Source organism: Lepidochelys kempii, chromosome 1, assembly GCF_965140285.1.
Source record: "Lepidochelys kempii isolate rLepKem1 chromosome 1, rLepKem1.hap1, whole genome shotgun sequence".
Classification (NCBI taxonomy): Eukaryota; Metazoa; Chordata; order Testudines; family Cheloniidae; genus Lepidochelys; species Lepidochelys kempii.
Genome location: NC_136380.1, coordinates 229,882,659 through 229,908,421, shown reverse-complemented (window position 1 = coordinate 229,908,421; position 25,763 = coordinate 229,882,659). Strand labels below are relative to the sequence as shown.

At 39.9% G+C, this 25,763-nt stretch overlaps 1 protein-coding gene across 5 annotated transcripts in view; it reads left to right on the top strand.

Annotated features, from left to right (window-relative positions):
• The window catches only part of MPPED1 (metallophosphoesterase domain containing 1), a 94,832-nt gene that overhangs the window by 17,784 nt on the left and 51,285 nt on the right, over positions 1-25,763 (top strand). For all 5 annotated transcript variants that reach the window (XM_073316715.2, XM_073316734.2, XM_073316725.2 and 2 more), the window contains 2 exons: positions 2,273-2,454; positions 19,095-19,320. In XM_073316715.2, the coding sequence (XP_073172816.1) occupies positions 2,273-2,454; positions 19,095-19,320 (408 nt within the window). The remainder of the gene's footprint in view (positions 1-2,272; positions 2,455-19,094; positions 19,321-25,763) is intronic.

Here is a 25,763-nt window from a genome sequence, read left to right as displayed (position 1 = left end):
CTACCTTCTTCTGCAGTTCAGAAGTATCCATAATTTAAAACTGCATAACGGAGAGTTAGGGATGGGGAGAGCAAAAGTTTGGAAGTCAGGGATGTAAGACCTCAAGTTTCTGCTTTTGTGCATGTTTCATGCTCCAACTTTTGGCCTCGCTTCCGGTCACTTTTTGTTGAAAAATTGACAAGAGGTGTGAAACTTTAGGAAGCTTGGGCTTAATACTTCCTGCTGTACAGCATTCGAATTAAATAGTTATTACTCCCTGGATTTAGTAAAGTGGAAAAAAAAACTTTTGAAAAGTTATGACTTTTGCTAGAACCTGCCCATAGATGTAATGATTTTAAAAAAGACATACCCGCCCCCAAAAAAGTATAGAAAAATAGTATAACAAAGAGAATTTGCTCATACATTAGCTTTTTAATGTGTTTTATAAATGGTAAAGTGAGAATTTTTGTAAGTATTGTTTAATAATTTGAACAGGACTCTCTCTATTCCTGGTTGTCTCACTAATGTCTACTACTGACTACATGAACTTATCAGGTCACATAACATCCATGCCTCGGTTTGCTCATCTGTAAAATGGATATAATTCTTATCTGTCCCATGTTGTGAAGATTAACTTATGTTTGTAAAACAATTTGAGATCCTCTGAAAGCTTTTCCCATAAACACCAAAGTGTTAGCATTAATAATGCTAACATTATTAGGGGGGATATGGTAGAGGTATATAAAATCATGAGTGGTGTGGTGAAAGTGAATAAGGAAAAGTTATTTACTTGCTCCCATAATATAAGAACTAGGGGCCACCAAATGAAATTAATGGGTAGCAGATTTAAAACAAATAAAAGGAAGTTCTTCACTCAGTGCACAGTCAACCTGTGGAACTCCTTGCCTGAGGAGGTTGTGAAGGCTAGGACTATAACAGGGTTTAAAAGAGAGCTGGATAAATTAATGGAGGTTAAGTCCATTAATGGCTATTAGCCAGGATGGGTAGGGAACGGTGTACCTAGCCTCTGTTTGTCAGAAGGTGGAGATGGATGGCAGGAGAGATATCACTAGATCATTACCTGTTAGGTTCACTCCCTCTGGGGCACCTGGCATTGGCCACTGTCGGTAGACAGGATACTGGGCTGGATGGACCTTTGGTCTGACCCAGTATGGCCATTCTTATGTTCTTATAATAATAAAGATCTATAACTTTAATTTTTCCTAATTAAATTTTTTAAATTGAGCCAAGAGGAAAGCAGATCAGATGGGGAAAGATCCAAATTATACATAACAATGAACTAAATTAATGTTCTTAGTCATTTAAGACAAATGTTTACAAAACTAAATTGTTCATATAAAACTATAATTCTGTCTGAGATTTTACTGATATTAATAAAGCTCTTGGATTTCTGTTTTTTTCCACCAAAATTACCCCCACTGAAATTGCAGCTATGGTACAGTTACACATACATACTTCTATATATTGTAATGAAATGTGTTGAGGGTGAAGGAATTTAATGAGTTGCAAATAAGTATATTTCATGCAGCAGATTTGTGTTCTCTGCCTTCCTTACCTAAATCATGAGGCAGCTTCATAAAAGTGGGTCAAATCATTTCTTTTCCTCAGTTTTGAGTCTTGAAATTGGGCACTATACAATGCAGCACCACCCCTTACTGCATCTGATTTACTTAGTATAATTAAGCCCAGAGAGTTACCACAATTGTCCTGACAATAGTAAGGTTAGAATGTGCATTTGCAGCAGCTGTCAGTAGAGTTCTTATCTGCTGGTGCATTAACACACTGAACCATATCTTCAAAAATGCTTTAATTAAATTTGTTGGAATTTTATAACCTGCAGAAAAAATACGATTTGGAAAATGCATTTAAATGTATTTATATATGTGATAAAATGCTTCTCTCAATATAGTGTGCAATCTTATCTAAACGATGAACACAGGATGGTATTCTTATTTTGAAATTGGAAATGCCTTTGTTTTATTTGTAAGTGTCTGAAATATGACAATAACATTGAAACAATCCCTTTTCCATAATCTCTTTCAACTAATAGGTGTACCCAGACAATATTTAAAGCACTATGATGTGAACTCCAAAATTCTTAAACCTCCTATTAATTCTGTGAGTTTCTTCTAATAAGTGACTTTCACCACACAGATCCAGAATACGTCATCTTTAGTAACACTGAAAACTGTATTGGAATTGCAAAGTAAATACTAAAAAGGTTATGTAGTCAACTCTATTTCATAACCTTCTCATGATGCGTTTCCCATAGGGTGGATCCTGTGCCCCATGATGCCCCCAAACCTCCAGGATATACCCGATTTGTCTGTATTTCTGACACTCACTCAAGAACTGATCCAATCCAAATGCCCTATGGAGATGTTTTAATACATGCTGGTGACTTCACTGAACTGGGACTTCCTAGCGAAGTTAAAAAATTCAATGAATGGTTAGGTAAGTATCAGATTAGCTGCCATTTTGGAAGTAAACGTGATTTTATGAATGTATTAACCCTCTCTGCCTCCTAGTAAAACATCGTGCACTCAGGAATGATGAATATTAATTTAGCTTTGTGTTTGAATGGTAATATTTAGAATTTGGATTTTTAAAAATATTATGCTCTTTCCAGCTGAGCAAATGAGATTCATGTTATCATTCATCCATTCTGCCTTTCTACTCTTAAGCGGGGGAAAATGTACAATAAACAACTTTTGGCACTAGTTGCAATTTAAGTCACTGGGCCTTTTATGATTTGCATAAGAACTCTTACATACATTGTTATGGCTTTCCCTCCCCATAAAAAGTTGTGGTGAGAAAAGCATTTGTCTGTTTAACCCTGGAGGCTGATAGTTTTTCTGTCTGAGGCTCAGCTGCACCACAGCGATGAATTCTAAACAAAGCAAAATGCATGTCTGTGGTTGCTGTCTTGGATGTGGCAGACCAGATGTAGATGCCTTCTGTAGGCAACTGTTGGCATTGATCGCTGAAATTCCGTTCCACTGGGCAGGCAAGTGGTGATTTACATGCACTTCTACAATGTTATGTATGTGCTTAAAAAAAAAATTACAGTGGAAATTAGAGTTCGCTGCTTCCAGAGAAAATCATGGTCTGTGTTCCTCTTGTGCTGGTGCTCTGATTTAGCATAAACACGGATTTTTGTTTCTGATATTTATCAAAAATTTTTGGGTCGGGTGAGTGGCTTTAAAAAAAGTACATGAAGTACACATTTTAAGGGGCTGGGCTTTTTTCTTTAATTTATATTTTCCTGTGTTTTCCTGTCTTCGTAACTACTTACTATGGCATTTCCCACTGTGGGATTGGCTAGGAATCAGGCACAAAGCTGACAGAAGCAAGGAAACTGAGATGCAATAAGAAAAATGTCAGGCCTTTCTAGTTCAAAAAAATATTTACAAGCAAACCTGTACCCTAATTTTGGCAGGCTCATGCTAATATTGATTTGACTCTGGAAGCCCAATAATATGTCTAACAAAATAGTTAAGAAAAAAAAAGTTAACAATGCAGTAAGGTGGAAACATACACACAAAAGCATTGTCATTTGCAGTGAAATCTGTAACAGTACCTTCCACTCACTCTTTCTGTGCCCAGGCATTACAGGACAATAGGACACTCTTACAACACTAAGCAATGTTCAGTTCCACTCTGAGTCTTCACACTATATTGCAATAACGTACAAACATTAGTGCACAAAAACCGTTCCAAACCCCATGTTTATCTGTTGTAAACAAAATCAATATTTACCCAGTAGTGTGGAAGGGAAGCGATATTAGAGCATTGTTAGTCAGCAGAGAAAGGGACTGCATGTCTGAGTTGCTGCTGAGCTCCTGTCTACCTGACAGGCTGCCTGGCCTCCTACATGATACTGCCCCAGCTGTGAACAGCAGAAGTCCTCAAGCTGAAATCCCCTCAGTTTATAGGTTATAGGTGAGGGAGTTGTTGGCAGAGCCTTCTTCATGATGGCCTCGTGAATGGAATTGTTTTTCTCCTTGCTCCAAAATAGTCTGAGAATTTGCTGATCATTAAGGCTTGCTGCCAGGCTGATCTCTCTGAATGGTCACTTGGAGAGGATTGAGGTGTGTGGGGCATGGGATTTCAAGCTATAGGGTTTTTTTGGAGGGTGGGGGGGGTTGGTTGTTGGATTCCTAAGGAGTGGTGCCCTTTTGTGTAGTCTGGTATGAGAATGTTTTGCTCGTTATGCTTATAATAGTTGTTTGTTGTTGAAGGGACTGGTGTTGTTTTTTCTGGATTTATATTTTAAATCTCTGTCAAGCTGTCTAGAGCATTTGAATAGGTGGGTGTTTCTATGTGTTTAATTTAAATAAATAAATAAAGTAAAAAACACATCCATTTTCTTTGAAAACCTGCTGTACTTTACCTTCCTTATTGACTAATGCATCTAGAACCATTAGAGCTTCTTCCATTCGCCAGCCACCTCCTTCTCTTCCTCTTCCCTCTTTGCCTGGGATCTTGCTAATTTTTCCCCCCCAAAAAATATAAAAAAATTGACACCATCTGGCAAGAGCGTTTACCCTCTCGGACATCCTTTCCTGCTCACTCCCAGACTGCATTCTCTCCTTCATCCTAGTCTCAGCTCTCCCTTTCCTCTCCCTTTACCTTCATTCTCTCTATTTTGGCTCTATCCCCTCAGCCTTCAAATATACGACAGTTTCCTCTATCCTTAGAAGGCCTTCCCTTGCTCACCTGCTTTTCAAACTACAGCCCCGTGTCCCACCTTCTCTTCATGTCCACATTTCTTGTGTGCGGTGCTGGCTGCCACTCTTCCATTTCTTCTTCTCTCATACTCTTTTGGATCCCTGGCATTTCGGTTTCTGCCTATATCCTCCTCTCAAGCTTTCCGAGATCACCTGACCAAATTCTGTGGCTGCTTCTCCATTTTCCTTTTTCTCCACATCAAATTCAGGCTCCCTGTCTTTGATGTCAAGTATATTTTACTTTAAAAGCGCTGACTTTAATAGAACTTAAGCGAATGCTTAAAGTTGAACATGTGCTTAGGTGCTATGCAAAATAGGGCAGACCTAAAGCCCTTTCTCTCTTTCTTCAAGCTTGTTTTTTTTTCTTTTTCTGATACTGTTACCTCTGTTATTTTCCTCTCTTTGGCCCAGTCTCTTCCGTGAGCTCATTTTTCTTGAAACACTCTGAGCCCAAAGTGCATTTGGATTTCAGAAGGTTCCGAATTTGAAATACCGTAGATGGTGTCGTGGGGACACAAGACCATTGAGCTTTCGGATGCCATCATAAGGAATGGGTTGGAAGAAAACTTGAGATTATGCTATATTTTCAATGTGCCCCACACACTGATGTCACTTTAAGCATTTGAAAATAATCCAGAGCCCTTCTGCCTAGATATTATTCATCAATATATAATGCAGGATGGTTAAGTTGGATCTTATTCTTGAATACTGGGGACACACTGTGCTGTGGTTATCCCCTGCACTCAGTCCTCTCACTATTTTTATTTTATTAATTTATTTTTATCTGGCACCCAAAAATGCATGAGGCGCTTTATAGAACAAACACAAAAACATCGTCTCTGTCCTAGTGCAGCCATCAAATTAGACGTGCAGCTCTCCCCCCCACCCATTGCATTCTTTAATGATGGTATTGGAAAATATCTGTGTAGTTTGCTCCAGCCTGCATGAATATTTCCAAATGTTATATACTCCAAGGCTCTAGAGCACAACATGGCTCTGAGTTACACTTATGACATTTGAGCTAAATGTTCAATCTGACGCTCCAGTTCTACACCCACTTGTGTGAGTGTGTATGTGGAGCATTGTGATCTTGTGTGTAGACGCAGAAGATTATTTAATTATGCTGCACATTTTCTAATGTTCCTAGCTTCATTATTTCTGAATGAAATTACCTTAAATATGTCAAAGGCATTCTTCTTCTTTGAGGAATAAGTTCATGCCAAATTTGAAATAAAGCTTAGAGTTACAGTGCAAAAATGAAACACACCTGGAACATTTAATTGGTGACAACCGCCATTTTGTTCTTATTTTCAAATCTCAAAAATGGAGAAGCAGAATTTTATCAAACTTCTCAACACAAATTCACTTCAGGGCTGTGATTTCCCATATGAAATTTTACCACAAAGGGTCAAATTTTTCTCACTGAAAATTGACATTACCTGAAAATAGTTTTGGAATGAAAATGCCCATTTGAACAGAATTATACTAATATTCTACATTGCTATAATTATACACTGTTGATGATTGTTATAGCATTGCTGTTTATATAAAAATCAGCTAATTTTGATCACTAGTCAGTATCCCTGTTGTTTTAAGATACAAATCTTCATTAAAGAAAACAATCTTAGTGTCAGGTCCTTTCTAAAATGGAAACTTCTGCAGTGATGGTAGATGTTTTCCTTCTTGTTTTAACAGGTATATTTTAGGGTGCAGTAATAGTCATATTTAAGACAGCTTTAAGTGGTGGCAAAGAAGAAAGAAATTCATCCGTCTTGAGCAGCAAAAGAAATTAGAATTTACAAAGTGTACTCTTGCCATTTTGACCATCAGTAATTATACTATTTTTATGTTAATGTAGAAACCTCTTGAAAGGGGTGCTTAAGTACTAATTATCTATTTACAAAAGAATGGCTTTGGAAATGCAGTGAGAAACACTGAGCTGTATAGGGATTTAGAACAGATGTCATTTTAAAAAGACTAAGCATACCAAAAAAAAAAAGTTGGTTTTCATTGCACTTCTTTAACATACAGTATCCCAGATTCTTGGCTACAATTGAGGAGCACACAGCATAGGTCAGGAGAGAAGGGTGCAAAGATGAATTTATAGTCTCTCACAGGTCTGGGCTGCCTGTGCAGGGCCAGTCCTCTGGCCTAACTTAGGGCAGCCTGAGGACTTCTGTAAATTACATGAGCTGCCAGTAGCCTCAAGGGTCAACAAGGCAGTTGGGGATCACCAGAGTGTAAGGAAGCTGAGCTAGATCACTTTCTTCCACCCACACCTCCTGTCCTGGCAGTGGGGAGCATATGATGTAGGTGCTGCTATATTAGAGGATCTCCCCCGCTGCGCTAGTCATCCTCCCAAGGCTGGCTGCACCGACTTAGGGCCATTTGTACCACTGCAGTTTGAAATGTGGGTCAGTGTCCATTCCACAGCCGTGGTATTGCTAAAGTCAAAATTATGATTCCTCCTGTTGTAGGAACCGCGGAATGACTCCTATTTCCATAATACCCCAATGACACGGCTTCCCCCTACCCCTTTTTGTCTAAAAATTAGTTCTATCATTACAAACTGTGGGTCTGATTCTGGCCTCATAAGTTTTACCCCAGTGTTTAACTGTTGGCTTTAGTGGAGTTTTTCTCGAAGGCAGTGGGGTCTGGAGACATAAAGGCAGGATTGGGAGGCAAGAGGTACAGAATCTAATTCTGACATGGCTGTGACCTTTGGCTAGTATTTTCACTAAGGGAGGTAGGCACCCAAATCCCATCCCATAGGAACTGGGCACCTAACTCCGTTAGACACCTTTGAAAATCACAGGCTCTGTCTTGTTCCCCATTTGTAAAATAGGGACAATAATACCTAGCCATATGCCTCACAGAGATGTTAATTAGTGACTGTTTATACAGTGCTTGGAACATATACCATAACGCATTATACATAAATGTAAAACATTATTATTTGTGGTGTGCATATACTGACATAGTACCAACCCCTTTGTAGTCTTCCCATTGAGAAGATGAGCTGTTGGGGACACTAAGGATTATTTTGCAGGATCTGAATTGGAGTCAGTATCAAGTTGTGATGAAATCCCTGTAGTAAGTGTGAAGTGATTTTTTTACTGTTACTTTTTTATACAGTTCTCTGTGTCCTGTCCTTTCTTTGTCCCTCAGATATATACGTTATTTTAAAAGGTAAAAAAAAAGTTCCTGTAGAATTTTTTCATCCCCATTAAGAATTTTTAAGGTTGTTTTTAATGGTAGAATCAGGAATAGAATTTCATACTATAGCTTAAATATAAAGAGAAAACTCTTACAGACTAAAATTCATCCAGTGGCTTAGGGGCTGAACTATGCTGCACAATGACTCCTGTACGCAGGAGGGCAGTACATTGGTTCTGCATAGACAGAGGTGGTTTAAAGCAGGAACAAAGGATCTGCAAATGAAGGTCCTAGACTAGAAGGCGATCCATTTTCCTTTAGAAATACATTTGTTCAATTACTGAACATGTAACAGAGTATCCTGGAATATATGCTTGAATATTAGCAGATTTTTTTTCTAACATATGTTCCTAGTTTTATTTATCTATATCTATGTATTTAAAGAATTCCCATTTTGCAAATGTAGCGGTGAAAAATAGTGTATTTATTTGTTATTTTAGTGTTTGATTTAATTGCTGACTTTTATGTTGCAGAAATGGCTAGATCTAACAGTTTACAAATGACTTAAGGAGGAGTGTTGATTTACAATGTTATTCAAGATTATACACCATACAAAAAAGTATGTTAATGTAAATTTCCCAGACATCAGCCAAGTGTTTAAACACAGAACTGTCAAAGAGATGCTAAAAAAGCAATCTGAGACTGTTATACAGTCTTTTTACTATATCACTCACTGCTATATTCTAAAAGGTTGAAATGAGAGGGGGGAAACATTAAGTGGGCATTTATATGATTGTCACTGCTTTTAGAGAATACTAAAAATGCTGCTTAGCACAATACCCAGAGACAAGCAAAGCACAGCTGCTGTTAGGAGTTTGCATATATCTTGTTGAAGTTGCATGGGGATGCAATTGTAAGTCTGTGTGTTTTGTTAAATAAAGTGGGTAAATGGTAAAGACTCCTTACTTTTTAGTACAAGAGAAGTCTGGAGTGTAAAAGGTATGCATTTGCTTTTGGATTATTTGCAGTATTTTATCTAATTTAAGAAGCAAAAAGCATTGCCAAAGGATGATTCACCTTTAAATACTTATACAAAGTCCATTTACAGATAACTCTGAGACAGTGAAATAGAAACTGAAAGTCCCAGGGTTTTTTAGTATTTTCTGATATGCAGTCTGTATTTCAAGTGACAGTGAACCTGCACTTCAGGTAATTCTTTAAAAATTATCTTCCCTATAAAAGGGGCCCACTGTGGTTTGAAAATTGGAGATTGCTATAATAATTTTGTATTGGCACATAAAAAATTTGAAGTTCAGTTGATTTCCTTAATTAGTAATCTACTGTAATGAAAGAAAGAAACAAAAATATTACTAGTTAAATATATATACACACACACAGTAGAACCTCAGAGTTACGAACACCAAAATTATGAACTGACCGGTCAACCATATACCTCATTTGGAACTGGAAGTACATAATCAGGCAGCAGCAGAGACCGAAAAAAAAAAAGCAGCAAATACAGTATAGTACTGCATTAAATGTAAACTATTAAAAAAGGGAAAGTTTGAAAAAGATTTGACAAGGAACGGAAACTGTTTCTTTGCTTGTTTCACTTAAATTGAAATGGTTAAAAGCAGCATTTTTCTTCTGCATAGTAAAGTTTCAAAGCTGTATTAAATCAATGTTCAGTTGTAAACTTTTGAAAGAACAATCACAATGTTTTGTTCAGAGTTATGAACATTTCAGAGTTACAAACAACCTCCATTCCTGAGGTGTTTGTAACTCTGAGGTTCTATTCTATTACCAAGGCTATTATATATTTTTTGCACTAAGTGAACAAAGAATAAGATACTTTTTGATGAACATTTGCCAGAACTGGAAAACAAGTGTATTTACTTGAGACAATGTGTAAAGGTCATTTGAGGGGTCCGGGGGGGGGGAGGGGGAGTGTGACCGTTTTTTTTCAACTACACATGAATCCAATAGGATCACCCAGATTTTTAAGTACCAAGTCCCCATAGTCTAATAGGAAAGTTTGTGGTAATATCTATTTATAAAAAGTTCTTCTCTTATAGAAGCTGCTTGGCTTAGGTCCAGGCCAGTGTTCCTCCAACATATTTTTGGGTGTAGGGGGGGAAGGAAGAAATGAGAAAAACAGGGAGGGAAAGAGAGGGGAGGAGGGGAATAGGGAACTGTTGAGTTCTTATCCCCACCATCAACTAGTGACATTGCAAGTGGCTGGGGGAAAAGGAAGAATTGAGCCCCACCTTCCAGGGTGGGAGGCCCTGGAAGTGGCCTGGGGAGAAGGTGCTCCAGAGCCCAGTAGCTGAAATTAGAACGGTTTGAAATTCAAAATTTCCATTTTACATAAAATTTCAACATTTCAGAATTTGTTTTAATTCCAAATTTGATTAAAACCAAATATTGTGGATATTTAGTGAACAGAAAATTCTGAAAAAAATTGTTTTGAAAATTTCATTTAAGAAAAAATTAAAAATTTAATTTCAAAACAAAATTTTGAATTTTTTCTTACATTTTTTTCCCAGTGGGAAATTTGTCAGAAATTAATATAATTTCACACACACAAGTTGGTTTAATTGAAACAGTATTTTCAGATGGAAAACTGTTTTGATAAAGGCCATGTTTATATGTACAGCACTGCCATGGGGGAGCTGAATCAATATAGCTGCGCTGCTGCAGCACGTGTGGTGAAGACGCTCTGTGCTGATAGAAGAGCGCTCTCCCACTGGCATAAAAAAACCACCTCCGCGAGAGGCAGAAGCTAAGTCAGCAGGAGCTCTTCCACTGACATTGCGCTGTGTACACGAGCACTTATGCCGGTGTAACTTATGTTGCTCTGGGGGGTGAGGGGGAGGGTAGTTTATTCAGGCCCCTGAGTGATATAAATTATGCCAACATAGGCTGTACTGTAGACATAGCCTAAAATTTTGCTACCAGCTCTAGCTAGAATTTTCCCTGCACAGTATATTGTGTTTTCCAGCAGGGGGCAGCTACACATGTGCATCTTCGGGGGGAGTCTGAGAGTTTTGCAGACCAGAATAAGCAGTCATAAGAATATATAATTTCCCAAAATTCCAGACTTCCTTCTTTTCCTTTAGCATTAAATACATCTGTAAGCCACACCAGACATGTGTATGTTACGTTATGGCATTCCTGAATGGCATATCTGTTTCTTATGTGTTCTCAGATGCCTTATACTCTCAATGGGAGCTATAGTTTGTACTGGATCCATATGCAGAATTCCCATGAGAGCAGTATATGGTCTCAAATTTGTTTGCACACACACAGCTAGCTCCCTTTCCATCCCAGGTCTGCTGCTTCCCTGTTAGCAGAGCCAAACACTAATACCAATGTTTTTAAAAGCAACTAGGTATACGAGAAACTTTTACTGCACTAAAAGAAAAGGAGTACTTGTGGCACCTTAGAGACTAACCAATTTATTTGAGCATAAGCTTTCATGAGCTACAGCTCACTTTGTCGGATGCATACTGTGGAAACTGCAGAAGACGTTATATACACAGAGACCATGAAACAATACCTCCTCCCACCCTACTCTCCTGCTGGTAATAGCTTATCTAAAGTGATCACTCTCCTTATAATGTGTATGATAATCAAGTTGGGTCATTTCCAGCACAAATCCAGGTTTTCTCACCCTCAACCCCCCTCCCCCCCCCACAAACTCACTCTCCTGCTGGTAATAGCCCATCCAAAGTGACCACTCTCCTTACAATGTGTATGAAAATCAAGGTGGGCCATTTCCAGCACAAATCCAGGGTTTAACAAGAATGTTGGGGGGGGGGCAGGAAAAAACAAGGGTAAATAGGCTACCTTGCATAATGACTTAGCCACTCCCAGTCTCTATTTAAGCCTAAATTAATAGTGTCCAATTTGCAAATGAATTCCAATTCAGCAGTTTCTCGCTGGAGTCTGGATTTGAAGTTTCTTTGTTTTAAGATAGCGACCTTCATGTCTGTAATTGCGTGACCAGAGAGATTGAAGTGTTCTCCGACTGGTTTATGAATGTTATAATTCTTGACATCTGATTTGTGTCCATTTATTCTTTTACGTAGAGACTGTCCAGTTTGACCAATGTACATGGCAGAGGGGCATTGCTGGCACATGATGGCATATATCACATTGGTGGATGTGCAGGTGAACGAGCCTCTGATAGTGCGGCTGATGTTATTAGGCCCTGTGATGGTGTCCCCTGAATAGATATGTGGGCACAGTTGGCAACGGGCTTTGTTGCAAGGATAGGTTCCTGGGTTAGTGGTTCTGTTGTGTGGTATGTGGTTGTTGGTGAGTATTTGCTTCAGGTTGGGGGGCTGTCTGTAGGCAAGGACTGGCCTGTCTCCCAAGATTTGTGAGAGTGTTGGGTCATCCTTCAGGATAGGTTGTAGATCCTTAATAATGCGTTGGAGGGGTTTTAGTTGGGGGCTGAAGGTGACGGCTAGTGGCGTTGTGTCATTTTCTTTGTTAGGCCTGTCCTGTAGTAGGTGACTTCTGGGAACCCTTCTGGCTCAATCTGTTTCTTCACTTCCGCAGGTGGGTATTGTAGTTGTAAGAAAGCTTGACAGAGATCTTGTAGGTGTTTGTCTCTGTCTGAGGGGTTGGAGCAAATGCGGTTGTATCGCAGAGCTTGGCTGTAGACGATGGATCGTGTGGTGTGGTCAGGGTGAAAGCTGGAGGCATGTAGGTAGGAATAGCGGTCAGTAGGTTTCCGGTATAGGGTGGTGTTTATGTGACCATTGTTTATTAGCACTGTAGTGTCCAGGAAGTGGATCTCTTGTGTGGACTGGACCAGGCTGAGGTTGATGGTGGGATGGAAATTGTTGAAATCATGGTGGAATTCCTCAAGGGCTTCTTTTCCATGGGTCCAGATGATGAAGATGTCATCAATATAGCGCAAGTAGAGTAGGGGCATTAGGGGACGAGAGCTGAGGAAGCGTTGTTCTAAATCAACCATAAAAGTGTTGGCATACTGTGGGGCCATGCGGGTACCCATAGCAGTGCCGCTGAACTGAAGGTATACATTGTCCCCAAATGTAAAATAGTTATGGGTAAGGACAAAGTCACAAAGTTCAGCCACCAGGTTAGCTGTGACATTATCGGGGATAGTGTTCTTGACGGCTTGTAGTCCATCTTTGTGTGGAATGTTGGTGTAGAGGGCTTCTACATCCATACTGGCCAGGATGGTGTTATCAGGAAGATCACCGATGGATTGTAGTTTCCTCAGGAAGTCAGTGGTGTCTCGAAGGTAGCTGGGAGTGCTGGTAGTGTAGGGCCTGAGGAGGGAGTCTACATAGCCAGACAATCCTGCTGTCATGGTGCCAAAGCCTGAGATGATGGGGCGCCCAGGATTTCCAGGTTTATGGATCTTAGGTAGTAGATAGAATGTCCCAGGTCGGGGTTCCAGGGGTGTGTCTGTGCGGATTTGATCTTGTGCTTTTTCAGGAAGTTTCTTGAGCAAATGCTGCAGTTGCTTTTGGTAACTCTCAGTGGGATCATAGGGTAATGGCTTGTAGAAGGTGGTGTTGGAGAGCTGCCGAGCAGCCTCTTGTTCATATTCCGACCTATTCATGATGACAACAGCACCTCCTTTGATTATCATACACATTGTAAAGAGAGTGGTCACGTTGGATGGGCTATTACCAGCAGGAGAGTGAGTTTGTGTGTGGGGGGACAGAGGGTGAGAAAACCTGGATTTGTGCTGGAAATGGCCCAACTTGATTATCATACACATTATAAGGAGAGTGATCACTTTAGATAAGCTATTACCAGCAGGAGAGTGGGGTGGGAGGAGGTATTGTTTCATGGTCTCTGTGTATATAATGTCTTCTGCAGTTTCCACAGTATGCATCCGATGAAGTGAGCTGTAGCTCACAAAAGCTTATGCTCAAATAAATTGGTTAGTCTCTAAGGTGCCACAAGTACTCCTTTTCTTTTTGCGAATACAGACTAACACGGCTGTTACTCTGAAACCTGTCATTACTGCACTAAGTAGAATGTATAATTTCTTCCTATTAAATTGCTTCTCTGCAGTGGAGTTATTTTGTTAGAGAATACATTCAATGACAATAACTTTTCAACGTGCTTTCCTCAAATGTTGCATCTCTGATTGTGACATTAATATAAACTCATTTACATCAGTTATTGGTGAAAATAGTAAAAAGGCTGTGTAATGACATAATGAATCAGGTTCTGCCGCATCGTGGGGGGATAGACTGGAGGACCTCTTGAAATCCCTTCCACCCCTACGTTGCTATGATTCATCAAAGCTTTTAAAATTTCAGAAAATTCCATGCAGAATTGTCAATATATTTAAGATAAAGATTAATTTCCAAATGATCTGTTGGTCAAATGAGAAATAGTACTCATAATTTTCAGTAGGAATTATTCTGATTATCAGCATTTCAGGTTTTTAAAAATTCTTTCTTTGTTGTTTTCCAGATAACCCTCATATATAATATATAACTACATAAAAATAACAACAGTCCAGGAAAATAACCATGTAACAAAAAATCCATCCAAAGATTTTAGGGGCTTGCTTCAGGATAATCTAAGTACTAAACATATGTAGGCAAGAAAGTTGCTGATTTAATGTAATGGTTACTGTGTAAATATATTGCACATGAGTGATCTTTGATGTTTGCCAAGAGCTCAGACTTGCAGTATAGGGCATTCAAGAGGCACTCAGTACGTCACAGGGTTGAGGTCATGTTGCCTGATTCTGTTCCTACTAAAATCAATGGGCATTTTGCCATTGACTTCGAAGATAGGAGCATCAGACCCACAGGGCAGAGAAATTCGTACAGTGCTCTGAAAATAGCATAGGGCTGTGAGAAAATCTCTGTATCTGCAGTAAACTGAGCACTGTTGTGTAGTGAGCATGATAAGATCAAGGCAGAAAGGAACCACAGTAATAAAGTACCATATTCTGCAGCCCTGAGAATGGTCCAGTGCTTCTGTTTGTCGCAGATTATATCCACATTCCTATGGATTCAACCCTAATCAATCAGATACAAATTAAGACCCTGATTTTTTCAAAGACTTATGCATGTACTTAAATTTACACCTTGTGAGTAGTCAGTATGACAAGTTAAGCATGTTCATAAGTCTTTGCAGGATCAGAATTTAAAGATTTTGTTAGAAGGTAACAAAAATGTGGAAAAAAAACCTGCCAAAAATCAGCTATTTTTGCTGTTTTCTAAACAATGGCCCTCTTAATTTAAGTGAAAAGAGGGTTTGAAGGGTGCCGGGGCAGTGAGGTGGAGATAAGCAGGGGAAATAGATTTAGCAAGTTCCAGCTTGGTATGGAATGAAAGAAAGAAAGAAAGCTGAGCTGCAAACTCATCAAAAACAGAGCTGTTAATTGAAAAGCTGACAGACCTGTAACTACAGCAGAGCTTCTGGCCGCCACTATAATAAATGTAACTGTACGTTTAGAGTAATTTGCTAATTTGCCTAAGTAACACCCACAGACAGCAACATGACATAAATACATTAGCGGAAGCAACAACTATAACCAGCTCATACAGATTCTTGGCTAGTAGATGGATGGATCAGATGAGCTGGAAAAGAGTTAGAAAATAGAATAGAAATGGAATTGTTAACAAAACTATGGCATGCAATTTTTTCGATATTTGTCAAAGGCAATGGTATTGCTGTATCATACTTGTGAATGCCTAGACATACTGTAATACTTATGTTACATTGTCAGCCTGTGTGTGAATGTGATATATGGACATGTGTTAGACATTCTGCAGAATGTTAAGCGCTTCAGATTTGGAAATAAAAATATTTTAATTTCAAAAAATGCTTAAAATAACTAATTGACTCTCCAGCATTCATCATCTAAATGTACCAGAAAATCATAAATCAGAAAACTGTTTCTGCTAAGGAATCTGCCATTGGGGAATTGCATTTATGGTCCACAGGAAAGAATTGAATATTGGTATAATATTAACATAAAAACAGAGTACAAAACTTATTCTTAATGTTAGCTCAGCATTCCAAAATGTACCGAAACTCAACATCCTGGTATCCTATTTTTAAATTTGCCCAAAGAAACAGGTGATACTAAGTGTAAATGCTGATTTTTCTTAAAAAAATAAAATAAAAATCCTATTGGTAATGGGCTATTGACTCAGAGCAGAAGTTCAATAGGAGCATGCCATCAGTATGATGTGTAGCTGTGTTGGCTATGGGTATTTGAACATGGTGAGCCTCCTCCGTATGTTTTCACTGCTATTTCCTGCACTAAGGAGCAAATCCTGCTCCCAGTACCGTGTTTATGGAAGGCTATGCTGCAGAACTGGTACAGCTCTGCTGTTCAGGCTTGAAGAGTCGGCACATAAGGTGTACATGCCATAGCTCTGTGGGACACCCAGCATATCACTATGAAGTAAGAATGTATCATCTCATAGGTGAGGGGATGATGGATCTGCCATTGGTCATCAGGTAGTGCACTGTTTCTGGTCATCTCCCTCTCCCTCCCTGCTGATATAGCTCAGAGGCTGGTATTGCAGCCACGGAGCAGCTTCACTGTCAGTCCATGACCTGGAGGGGAAGAATCTTTCTATCCCTAATCTCTGAGGTGACGCTTTGTGTTCAGGAGTGGACTTGTGGCTATAAGTGCTTATTTCACCCAGTGCATCCACCCCACTTCAGTGCCTGTGTAGATAGGGCAAGCATATGGGATATGTTCTGCAGGGTACTCATGTGTGCATTTGTGCTTACAGAGCACTCAGTGTTGCATTATTTTCTAGCGCCTCTTCTGTGTTTTGCTAGCATCCTTATATTGCTGGTGTGATGGTGCTGCCTGTGGGAGCCAGCTGAGGTCACTCAATCAGGGTGAACTGCAAACAGAACAGGGCAAACAAATCCCAAACGCTGGTGGATATTCCAATACTTAGATTTACCAAGCCAGAACAAAACAGCTTCTATAGCACCTCCCTGGTTACTCAGAACTCCAAATAATGCAGTTCCCTTAAAGTACCCAGCCTCAGGCCTCCATCCAGACACACATGTCAAACATATGATGATAAATTCTGAAAATCTTATTTCATTATATAAAAGAAAAGATTCTCCTGACCCCAAAGGACCAAGCCCCAGACCCAGGTCAAATAATAACTTAGATCTTACCCCAAATACATGCTTATAATCAATTCTTATTGACTAAACTAAAATTTATGAAAAAAGAAAAGAGAGAGTGTGTTGGTTAAAAGATCAATGTACATACAGACTTGAGCTCAATTCTTGAGGTTCAGATACATAGCAGAGATGAGCTTGTAGTTGCCAAAAGTCCTTTTAGAAATAGTCGATAGGTGACAGTTTAATGTCCATATTCAGGGTGACTCCAGTCAGTGACTGGGGATCTCAATCCTTATGGCTTAAGGTTTCCCCCTCTTGAAACCCAAAGCAGATTTGAGATGAAGAAGGATCGTGTCCCAAGGTTTTTATACATTTCCAGCAGCCTTTTGGCCTTAGAATACAGTAGGCTTGACTTTCCTTCTTCCAAACATCCTGGCAATTAGCACAGGATAATTTATCCATTAAACAGTTTGGATACAGCTTATCACAACCTTCAAAGAGACATAGACAATAATAAGTCCCATAAAGAGAAGGAGTACTTGTGGCACCTTAGAGACTAACAGATTTATTTGAGCATGTAGCTCACGAAAGCTTATGCTCAAATAAATTTGTTAGTCTCTAAGGTGCCACAAGTACTCCTTTTCTTTTTGCGAATACAGACTAACACGGCTGCTACTCTGAAATAAATTCCATGTGGACGCATTTTATTCCTCAGTCCTACCCATGCCAACTTTTATGCCACTTTATTTAGACGTGGTGATTTGTATCACCCGTTACTCTTGGTCTGAACTGGGCTCAGAGTTATCAGTGAAGTTTTAAATAATGTTACCTTGTCAGATTTTTTTGGGGATTAAAAACCACTAGGTTTCTGTGGATTTAGTTAACTACCATGCATTTGCAGTGAAGTCATCCCCTCCCCCCAAAACTACCGTCACTAGCAGAAAAGCAATGTTAGGTCCTGCCCATATTCTGGCTGGAAGCAGCCTTATTCAGTGTTTTCCTCTTCCTTATGTATCTTTTAGTCTCCTCTCTGTCCTCTGTAGACACATTCCAAAGGTTTGTGTTAGGGTCCCTGAGGTGGTCCTTGCTTTCAAGTACAGGGTCCAGCTGATAATCACTTGGAGTCAGGTAGGAATTTTTCTGTTGTAGTGCGGCTGCTCAGGAGTGTTTGTGTGAGAGAGAGTTTGTGGGCAGAGGAATTAGGGGTTCTTGCTGTCCTGTGGTATATGCTGTAAGGATCAGCACTCAGAGCTAGTTGCAGAGGATAATATTGAACACTCTTCACTGTGTATGACGAGTTCACTGCTTTGACTGATATCTTGTTAGCATTCTTCATTTGCAAGCACTCACGAAATTTTCCTAGTAGGCAGAAGTTTTCTACGTTACATTGATCTTAGCTTTTTGCAATTTTATTGTTGCAGCTTTGAGGGCAAGTGTCCCCCCTGTGGTTGTTTTAACCCCTTTCCCAAAACTTGGACAGAGGTTTGAAAATGGGTAGGGCTAAAAGCTATGGGGGAAGGCAAATCAGACACAGATACAAAGGATCCCAATAGGTAAGCCTGAGCCCTATCTTGGTTGAAGGTTTGGCTTCTGGATTGTGGCAAAGGAGGTCTATTAGTCTGGCAGAAGCTTTGGACATGTAAGGCCTCTTTACCATGAAATGATATTTAAGAATTAGCAGGTTGCAGGAAATTTAGAGGTGGTGTTTTTTTAATAAGGATTATGATCAGTGGCTTTTATACCCACACACTTGTCTGAGAGTTTTATTGTGATCATGACAAGTGGAAGCTGTAACCAATGGTAAGTAAATACCGTGCATAGGTATGCATAATTTTTAAAAAATATTAAAGAGTTAAGGCAGAGTCATCACACTACTTCCATGTATATTAAGAGTCAAATTCTGCTATTGGAAAGGTGCATGTCACTACCATTGAAGTCAATGGTAGTTATGTTCACACATCTCAGGGCAGAATTTGGTTGTTTCAGATGTGTAAGAATGTTGTGTGGTACTGTTTTGTGTGTGTTTGTTTCTTTTATTCAGTTTTCAGAAACTGAAATATAACTGAGGTTTGTTGTTGTTTTTCACTATTTTAGGTAGCCTGCCATATGAATACAAGATTGTGATAGCAGGAAATCATGAATTGACCTTTGACCAAGAGTTCATGGCAGACTTAATCAAGCAGGACTTTTACTATTTTCCCTCTGTGTCTAAGCTGAAACCAGAGAGCTATGAAAATGTGCAGTCTCTTCTAACAAATTGCATCTATCTTCAAGATTCTGAAGTGACGGTGAGGGGGTTCAGAATATATGGATCTCCTTGGTAAGCAGCTCTTTAACATAAATAAATAAAATTATAGCATTGATTACTACCACACCAGCCATTTCATGCCCTTCAGTCATATTTGGATTAGTGTGTGAATAAAAGAGTAATATTCAGTTTTATAAACTTTTTTATTTTTTTGTAGCTCATCTTTCCTTTGGCAAAATATCTGACTATAAGAGTATGTGGATCATTAAATCAATGAGACAAAGATAAGATAATGTATCCTTTAGACACTCATTCAAGAGCGAGCCATTTAAATATTCCATATAGCTTTAACTTGGTATGTGGAAAGAATATACAATTTAACAAGTTTACATTATTACAGTTTAATTTGAGTGCATTGCAAATATGTCTTTTGAGTTTTTCCTTTGATATTGAAAGCTCACTATTTTAGATATATTGTCATTCAGTGAAGAGAAAATATATTATTTCTTTTTCTCTCTCTCTTAGTTTACTATGAGTTGCTCATAATGTTATTTATGTTATAACATCCTCAGAATGTTATTTTCTTTTATATATTAATACCCTTCATCAAGATGCAGTTTAGGTTCTGGAATAATGTTGGCTTTTATAGTAACCCATCAGTGGCTAACCAGTACTTTAGCTTTCTATCTGCTGTACCTTCTGAGGCCACTTGGTACTTTTTTGTGATAAAAAGGAGAAAACTCTGGTCCAGTGGCTTCCAAAGGACTGGGCCTTACCACTTCATCTAAAGAAGAAATTCTCCATTGGGTTGCAGGCTGAACTCTACAGGGGGTCCCTCTGTGTCTCATTGGTAGATAAGTAAAATGAAATTTGCTCTTCTGTTACTGAAGTTGTAAATCTGTTATATTTCATGAACACTGTATGCATATTTAAAGGAAATTAATATTCTATTTAAAAGGTAGGTTTTCAGGGAATATGTTTTCATCCTTTTGAAACCACATCAGGCTGGAGTGTAGCAAACAAGTTGTCAGACCTGATGCGTATACCCAGTGTGGATTCTCACAGTGTGAATAAACTGTGAAATCTATTGGAAACTTTTTTTTAATGAAAATTGGCATTTTCCCATTTGGTTGCTTGAGCTGGGTGTTAATTTTTCCCAAGCTTATTATTCTGCATTTATCTATATTAAAATCTCATCCCACTTAAATACGCCCATCTCTCTCAGCTTTCCAGATATTTCTTTATTTTCAACCTACCCACCTGCTGTGTTGAAGCTTAATTTAATCCTGTGTCTCCTGTACATTCAATCAATGTACAATTTACTTTGTTTTCCAAATTATTCAGGAAGATATAAAATTATTCAGTCACAATGTAAAATTTTGGAGTATGCCACTTGCCACCTCTTTCCAGTTTGATATTTAAGTTTAAGTACAGTAACTACGCTCTGTTTTCAGTGTGGCTGGCAATTTAGTATTTTCACTACAATAATCCTAATCAGTCACCATATTTCCAAAGTTAATATTAATTTTTCAGCAATAATGTACTAAAAGTCTCATTAAAAGACATATATATTTAAATTTAATTTATTTATGAAATAACTAAGTAGAGGCTCAAGGAAACCATTTGAACTTCCTGTGCCTATGCAAATCTGTGAAAGTTTCCTGGGGACATCTTTGCCTACCAAGGAACATGAAATGTTACAGTTAAATTAAATCTATTGTTTTCATTTGTCCACTAAACCTGTAATTTTGCTCAATTTCTGTGTGCTATCAGGTTTGTCTGGCTTGACTTGTTCTTTACGAATCTGTGGTGCTTCCCATTCATTCTGTTACTCTCTTCTAAGTACTTAGGTACTAATTTATTCTAAAGATAGTTCTGAATTGTAGTGTTAGAACTGGATCAAAACTTCCTCATTGTTTGACAGTGTTGAGATTCAAGAAGTTGGTTCAGCTAAAGGATAAGCTGGCAAAATTTAACTGAAGATCTGTGCTGCCTTATACAAAAGGTCAGAGTTTCCTGGTGGTGGAACTTCAGCCAGGAGGCTGGGTTACAGTGGGGCAAAGTGACTACAACCTCATTTTTGGGGACATGACAAAAATTCAGTGCAACAGAGCATCAACAATTGGTGTTGCTGCCCAAAATGGGGCATAGTCCATGTGCCTAGGAGTCCTCTGATTCAATACCTGTCTGGAGACTAGTGGTGCAAGCAGATTTTAACTCTTACCGGTACAGTACCGACCCCCCAACCCTGACCCCCCCCTTGTAGTGGGGCAGCTGCCCCACTCCAGAAGAGCAGGGGTTAAAAGCAGCCCTTTGAGAGGGCTGTGGCTGGGACCCAATTAGAAAAGGGATTAAGAGCAGCTGAGGGAGGTTGGCTGGCTAGGACCTAGCTGCCTAGGAGCACAGGGTGCCTGAAGCAGAGCAGTGCTGGAGAAGGGAAAGAGGAACTGGGGAGCTCCAGCCTGGCAACTCCCCAGGCTGAGGCCTTGTTAAAGGCCTAAGGAGGCACTGGGGCTGCAGAGGCAGCTGGTGCAACCCCCTTGCCAATGATGAGTGGCCATCACAGACTGCAGTTTGCCCCAGGGAAAGTGGGCTAGCTGATGACTGGCAGTAGCCACTGAGGCAAGGAGCCGGTGCCCTGCATCGGCAGCTCCTCTGGCGCAGCTGTACCATCCCCAGCCCTGTCCTCTGGCGGGGCTGTACAGACAGGAGACACAGCTGCGTAGAAAGGCTGGGGGTGATACAGCTGCGCCAGAGGAGCTGCTGGCCTGAGGTGCTGACTCCTGGGAGTGGCAGCCCCACATTCTGCTCCTTTCACTGCTACAGTTCTCAGAAAAGCCCTACAGTTCAGCAGATACCAATTTCTTTCCACGGATATCCGCATCCACGGATAAATTTGTATCCGCACAGGGCTATACAATTCAGTCTTGAAAATGTGTCTTAATGGTACGGCCTACCTGACTGTACCAGCTTACTTGCAGCACTGCTGGAGACTCTCCCACTGTAAGAGTGTCCATGGAATTGTGAAGGGAATTAAAGCTGCCCTCCCACACCCCACACTGCCTCGTTCCCATAGGAGTGACTCTCCCCTGGGAGCAAGGATCTTTGCTGGCAAGGTGCTTTTTCTGTTGTAATATAAGCCTCACTGCACTAACTGCTGAATTAGACCCAATGTCTTGCTTATGTTGTTTCAGCTGAACATTGTTTGTTTGTTTGTTTTATGGAATGCTAATTACAGTTTCCATGCTGATATTCCAGTCAAGTAAAAATCACTCTTGATTACGCAACCAGAATGGCACATGCGGTAGAAACTAAACCAAACCAACCCCACAATAAGCAGAGAAGCAGTGTGAGTTAAACTTGAACCATGTGTCTGGATTTCAAAAGTGATGAATAATTTAATGAGTAATAATTATGAATGTTAGTTAACTTTTAACTATTTTATTCCTATTTTTAAACTTTATGCATTCTGACCTGGAACCTTTGTCACAGACTTTCTGGGAAATTAATCTCAATCCCTTTATACAAAATAGGAATTATGATCTCAAAAGAATGATAGGAGGCTAGTGAAAGCTTTCCTTGGATTTTTTTTCTTGTCTTGCACCACAATACTCCATGTTCCTGATAGTCCCCAAAGACCTCATTGTTACCTTAAAATAGTTCCTAAAACTTTCCCGCAGAGCTCCACAAGAAAGCTGAGTAGTTTCTTGCTGAGTCTCCTAACACACTTTCTTTCAATAATGCCAGCTCTTGAGATTATGTATATAAATTAGCTTTTAAAATGGTTTGGTTATCTCTCTCCCAATTAATGTTCCCATGTGCTGGTTAGGGATATATGTTGTCTAATTCTGAAAAACCCTCACAAGAAATCTTTATCAGTTATTATTCTGAATATAGATGGACTAAATTACTCGTTTTTCATTCTACTTAATCTAATTGAAGGAGGCATTGCCTAGTGGTTAGAAGTGGGACTGAGTGTCAGTACTCTCCTGGGTTTCTGTTCCTGGCTCTATCACTGACCCTGTGCCTCCATTAGAACTAATCTAAAAATGAGTATAAATCACAGCGACCATACATCTCTGAGGTAGGTGAGGCTAATTCATGTTTGCAAAGAACTTGGAGAACCTCAGATGTAAGGTGCTAGAGAAATGCAATTTTTTGTTGTTGTTGTTTACATTATACATATCCTCCAGTGTACAAGTTGAAGTTGTTTTAGTTACAAAGTAAAGCGAGAAAGGTGGATTGGTTTGCTTATCTTGCTTGTCTCCCAAAGCCTTTCAGCCGGTACCGCTTGTGGGTGGCTAATATTTTTAGTTGCACTTGTGTACTATCATCTGACCTCCAATATAATCTAAAAGACAATCACTTTGTCTAATTACAAAGAAAATAAAACACTATCCCGCTCTCCTCAAAATTAGTGACAAAACTCCCATTGACTTCAAGGTGCAAGATTGGGTTCTTAATCACTAACCCAAAATTTTAACACCCTTTGATATTCGATTATTGTGAATTATATTTAACAGGAAACAACATCTTGAAACAGATCATGATGTAAAGTACAATAGTTACCATTAAAAAGTCAACATTTACCACACACTGATAATCTTAGAATAGGTAATAAGTGTGTGTCAGATGCGGCTGGATATTGTTGACTTTTAGAAGGCTAGCATCAGAGATGTGAAAAAAGACTTTGCTTCTAACTTCAGTTAGAAAGTATTGCAAATCAGTAAATTTCAGAGTTATAAGATAGTATACGTTTCATAGTTTAAACTTTCTCAAAATAGCCAGAAATAAACTAATTGCTAAATTAACCCAAATTGTTTAAGTATAAAACCTATGTGGTGATAGTTATGATTTCTGAAACTTTCAAAGGATGAAGCAGTTTTTTCAATGTTTTATTTTTATTGTTTTTATTTAAGGACCCCAATTATGGGTCTAGACCTCATTGTGCAAGGCCCTATACAATCTTTAACAAAAAAATCCCTGCCCCAGAGACCTTGTGATTTTTGTGTCAGATAGGATACAGCAGGTGAACAACACAGATAAATGGGTTGGAGAAATTGGGATGAGATGACAATAAAATAGTTTAGCATAAAAGCAGAAGGTCTTCCTTGCATCATCAAACTGGAATTCTCCTGAGTGTTACTCCTAGGAGGGCATTGCCCACTGAAACATATAACAGACCCAATCACTGAATGGGTACATTGAAACAATGAATCCTATTAAGAGCTATCTTAGAAAAGTGTGTGTGTGTCATAGATTACATATAAAAAATGTACTGTAAGGTGCTGGCTTGTCCCCAGCACACAAAGGACTGTCTGCCACAGCCGGAGGCTCTTTTGCAGGCAGTTTTATTTCTCAAACATACACAAAAACCTGTTGAACATAGTTTCTCAGCCCACTGTGGGCTGTGGCTCCCTGATGATTTTTTCCCTTTACCTCTCTCAATTTCTGATGTTTCAGGGCCCATGACAGGGTTAATTGAGCCTACCCTCCCAGGGCTCTGTCCCTGGATCCCCTTTCCCCCAGCAGGTTCCTACTGCCTCTTCTCCCAGGGCACTCTGCCAGCCACTCTCAGGGAATTTCCTGCTGTTCCTGCTCCCACTACCTGGCCTCCTGGCTTCTAGCCTGTCTCCACAGTGCCAAGGAACAGACAACAGGAGCTCCAGGTCATGTATCTCTGCTCCTTTCCTGACTGCATCTCAGGCATGACTCACCCATGCTCTGCCCAGGTGCCTTCTCTTATATGTGGGGGTCAGCTGACCAGTCTTAGATGCACTGGCCACTTCCCTCTTAAAGGGCTGGTGCCACCCTGTGACACTTACACTAAAAGAATATTAATTGTGCAAAGGCAAGTGCTCAAGTATTAGGAAATTCCAAAATTAAGGTTGCCTGAACAACCTGTATTCAACCCATTGTGTATATGCATTGTGTACTCCTGGGGGAATTCTGCGCCCACTGCAAATGCACAGAATTCAAGTCCCCCACAATTCTATTTTTTCTGCAGAAAATACATTCTTCCGGAGAGATGCTGCAGTTATATACCTTTTGCCCAACAGGGGCTGCCAGCTCACTGGCAGTAGTAGCCAGCGGTCAGCTCTGTTACTCACAGCACCCTGCCTATGGGGCCAAGTTAGGAGGCACGGGATAGGGAAGGACAGACAGAGCAGGTCACATGGGACTGCTGGGGGTGTCACAGACTGGGGTTCAGAAGGGCTAGTCGGGGGGACAGACTGGTGCAGGGGCTGAATGGGAATAAGGGTGCAAGGCCACAGGGGGGCAGGAGGTAGCTGAATGGGGTGCAGGGATACATGGGGATTGAGGGGGTGCAGGGCTGCCTGGAGGTAGGGGGGTGGCTGAGTGGGGGGTGCAGGGACACATGGGGACGGGGCAGATGTGCCTGACTGAATGGGAGAGGCTAGGGGTCATCCAGGATCTGCACGGGGGAGGCTCCCCAACTCCCGAACAGTCCCTCCTCCCCTCAAAAAACATGTTCCATACTTCTCCCAACAACC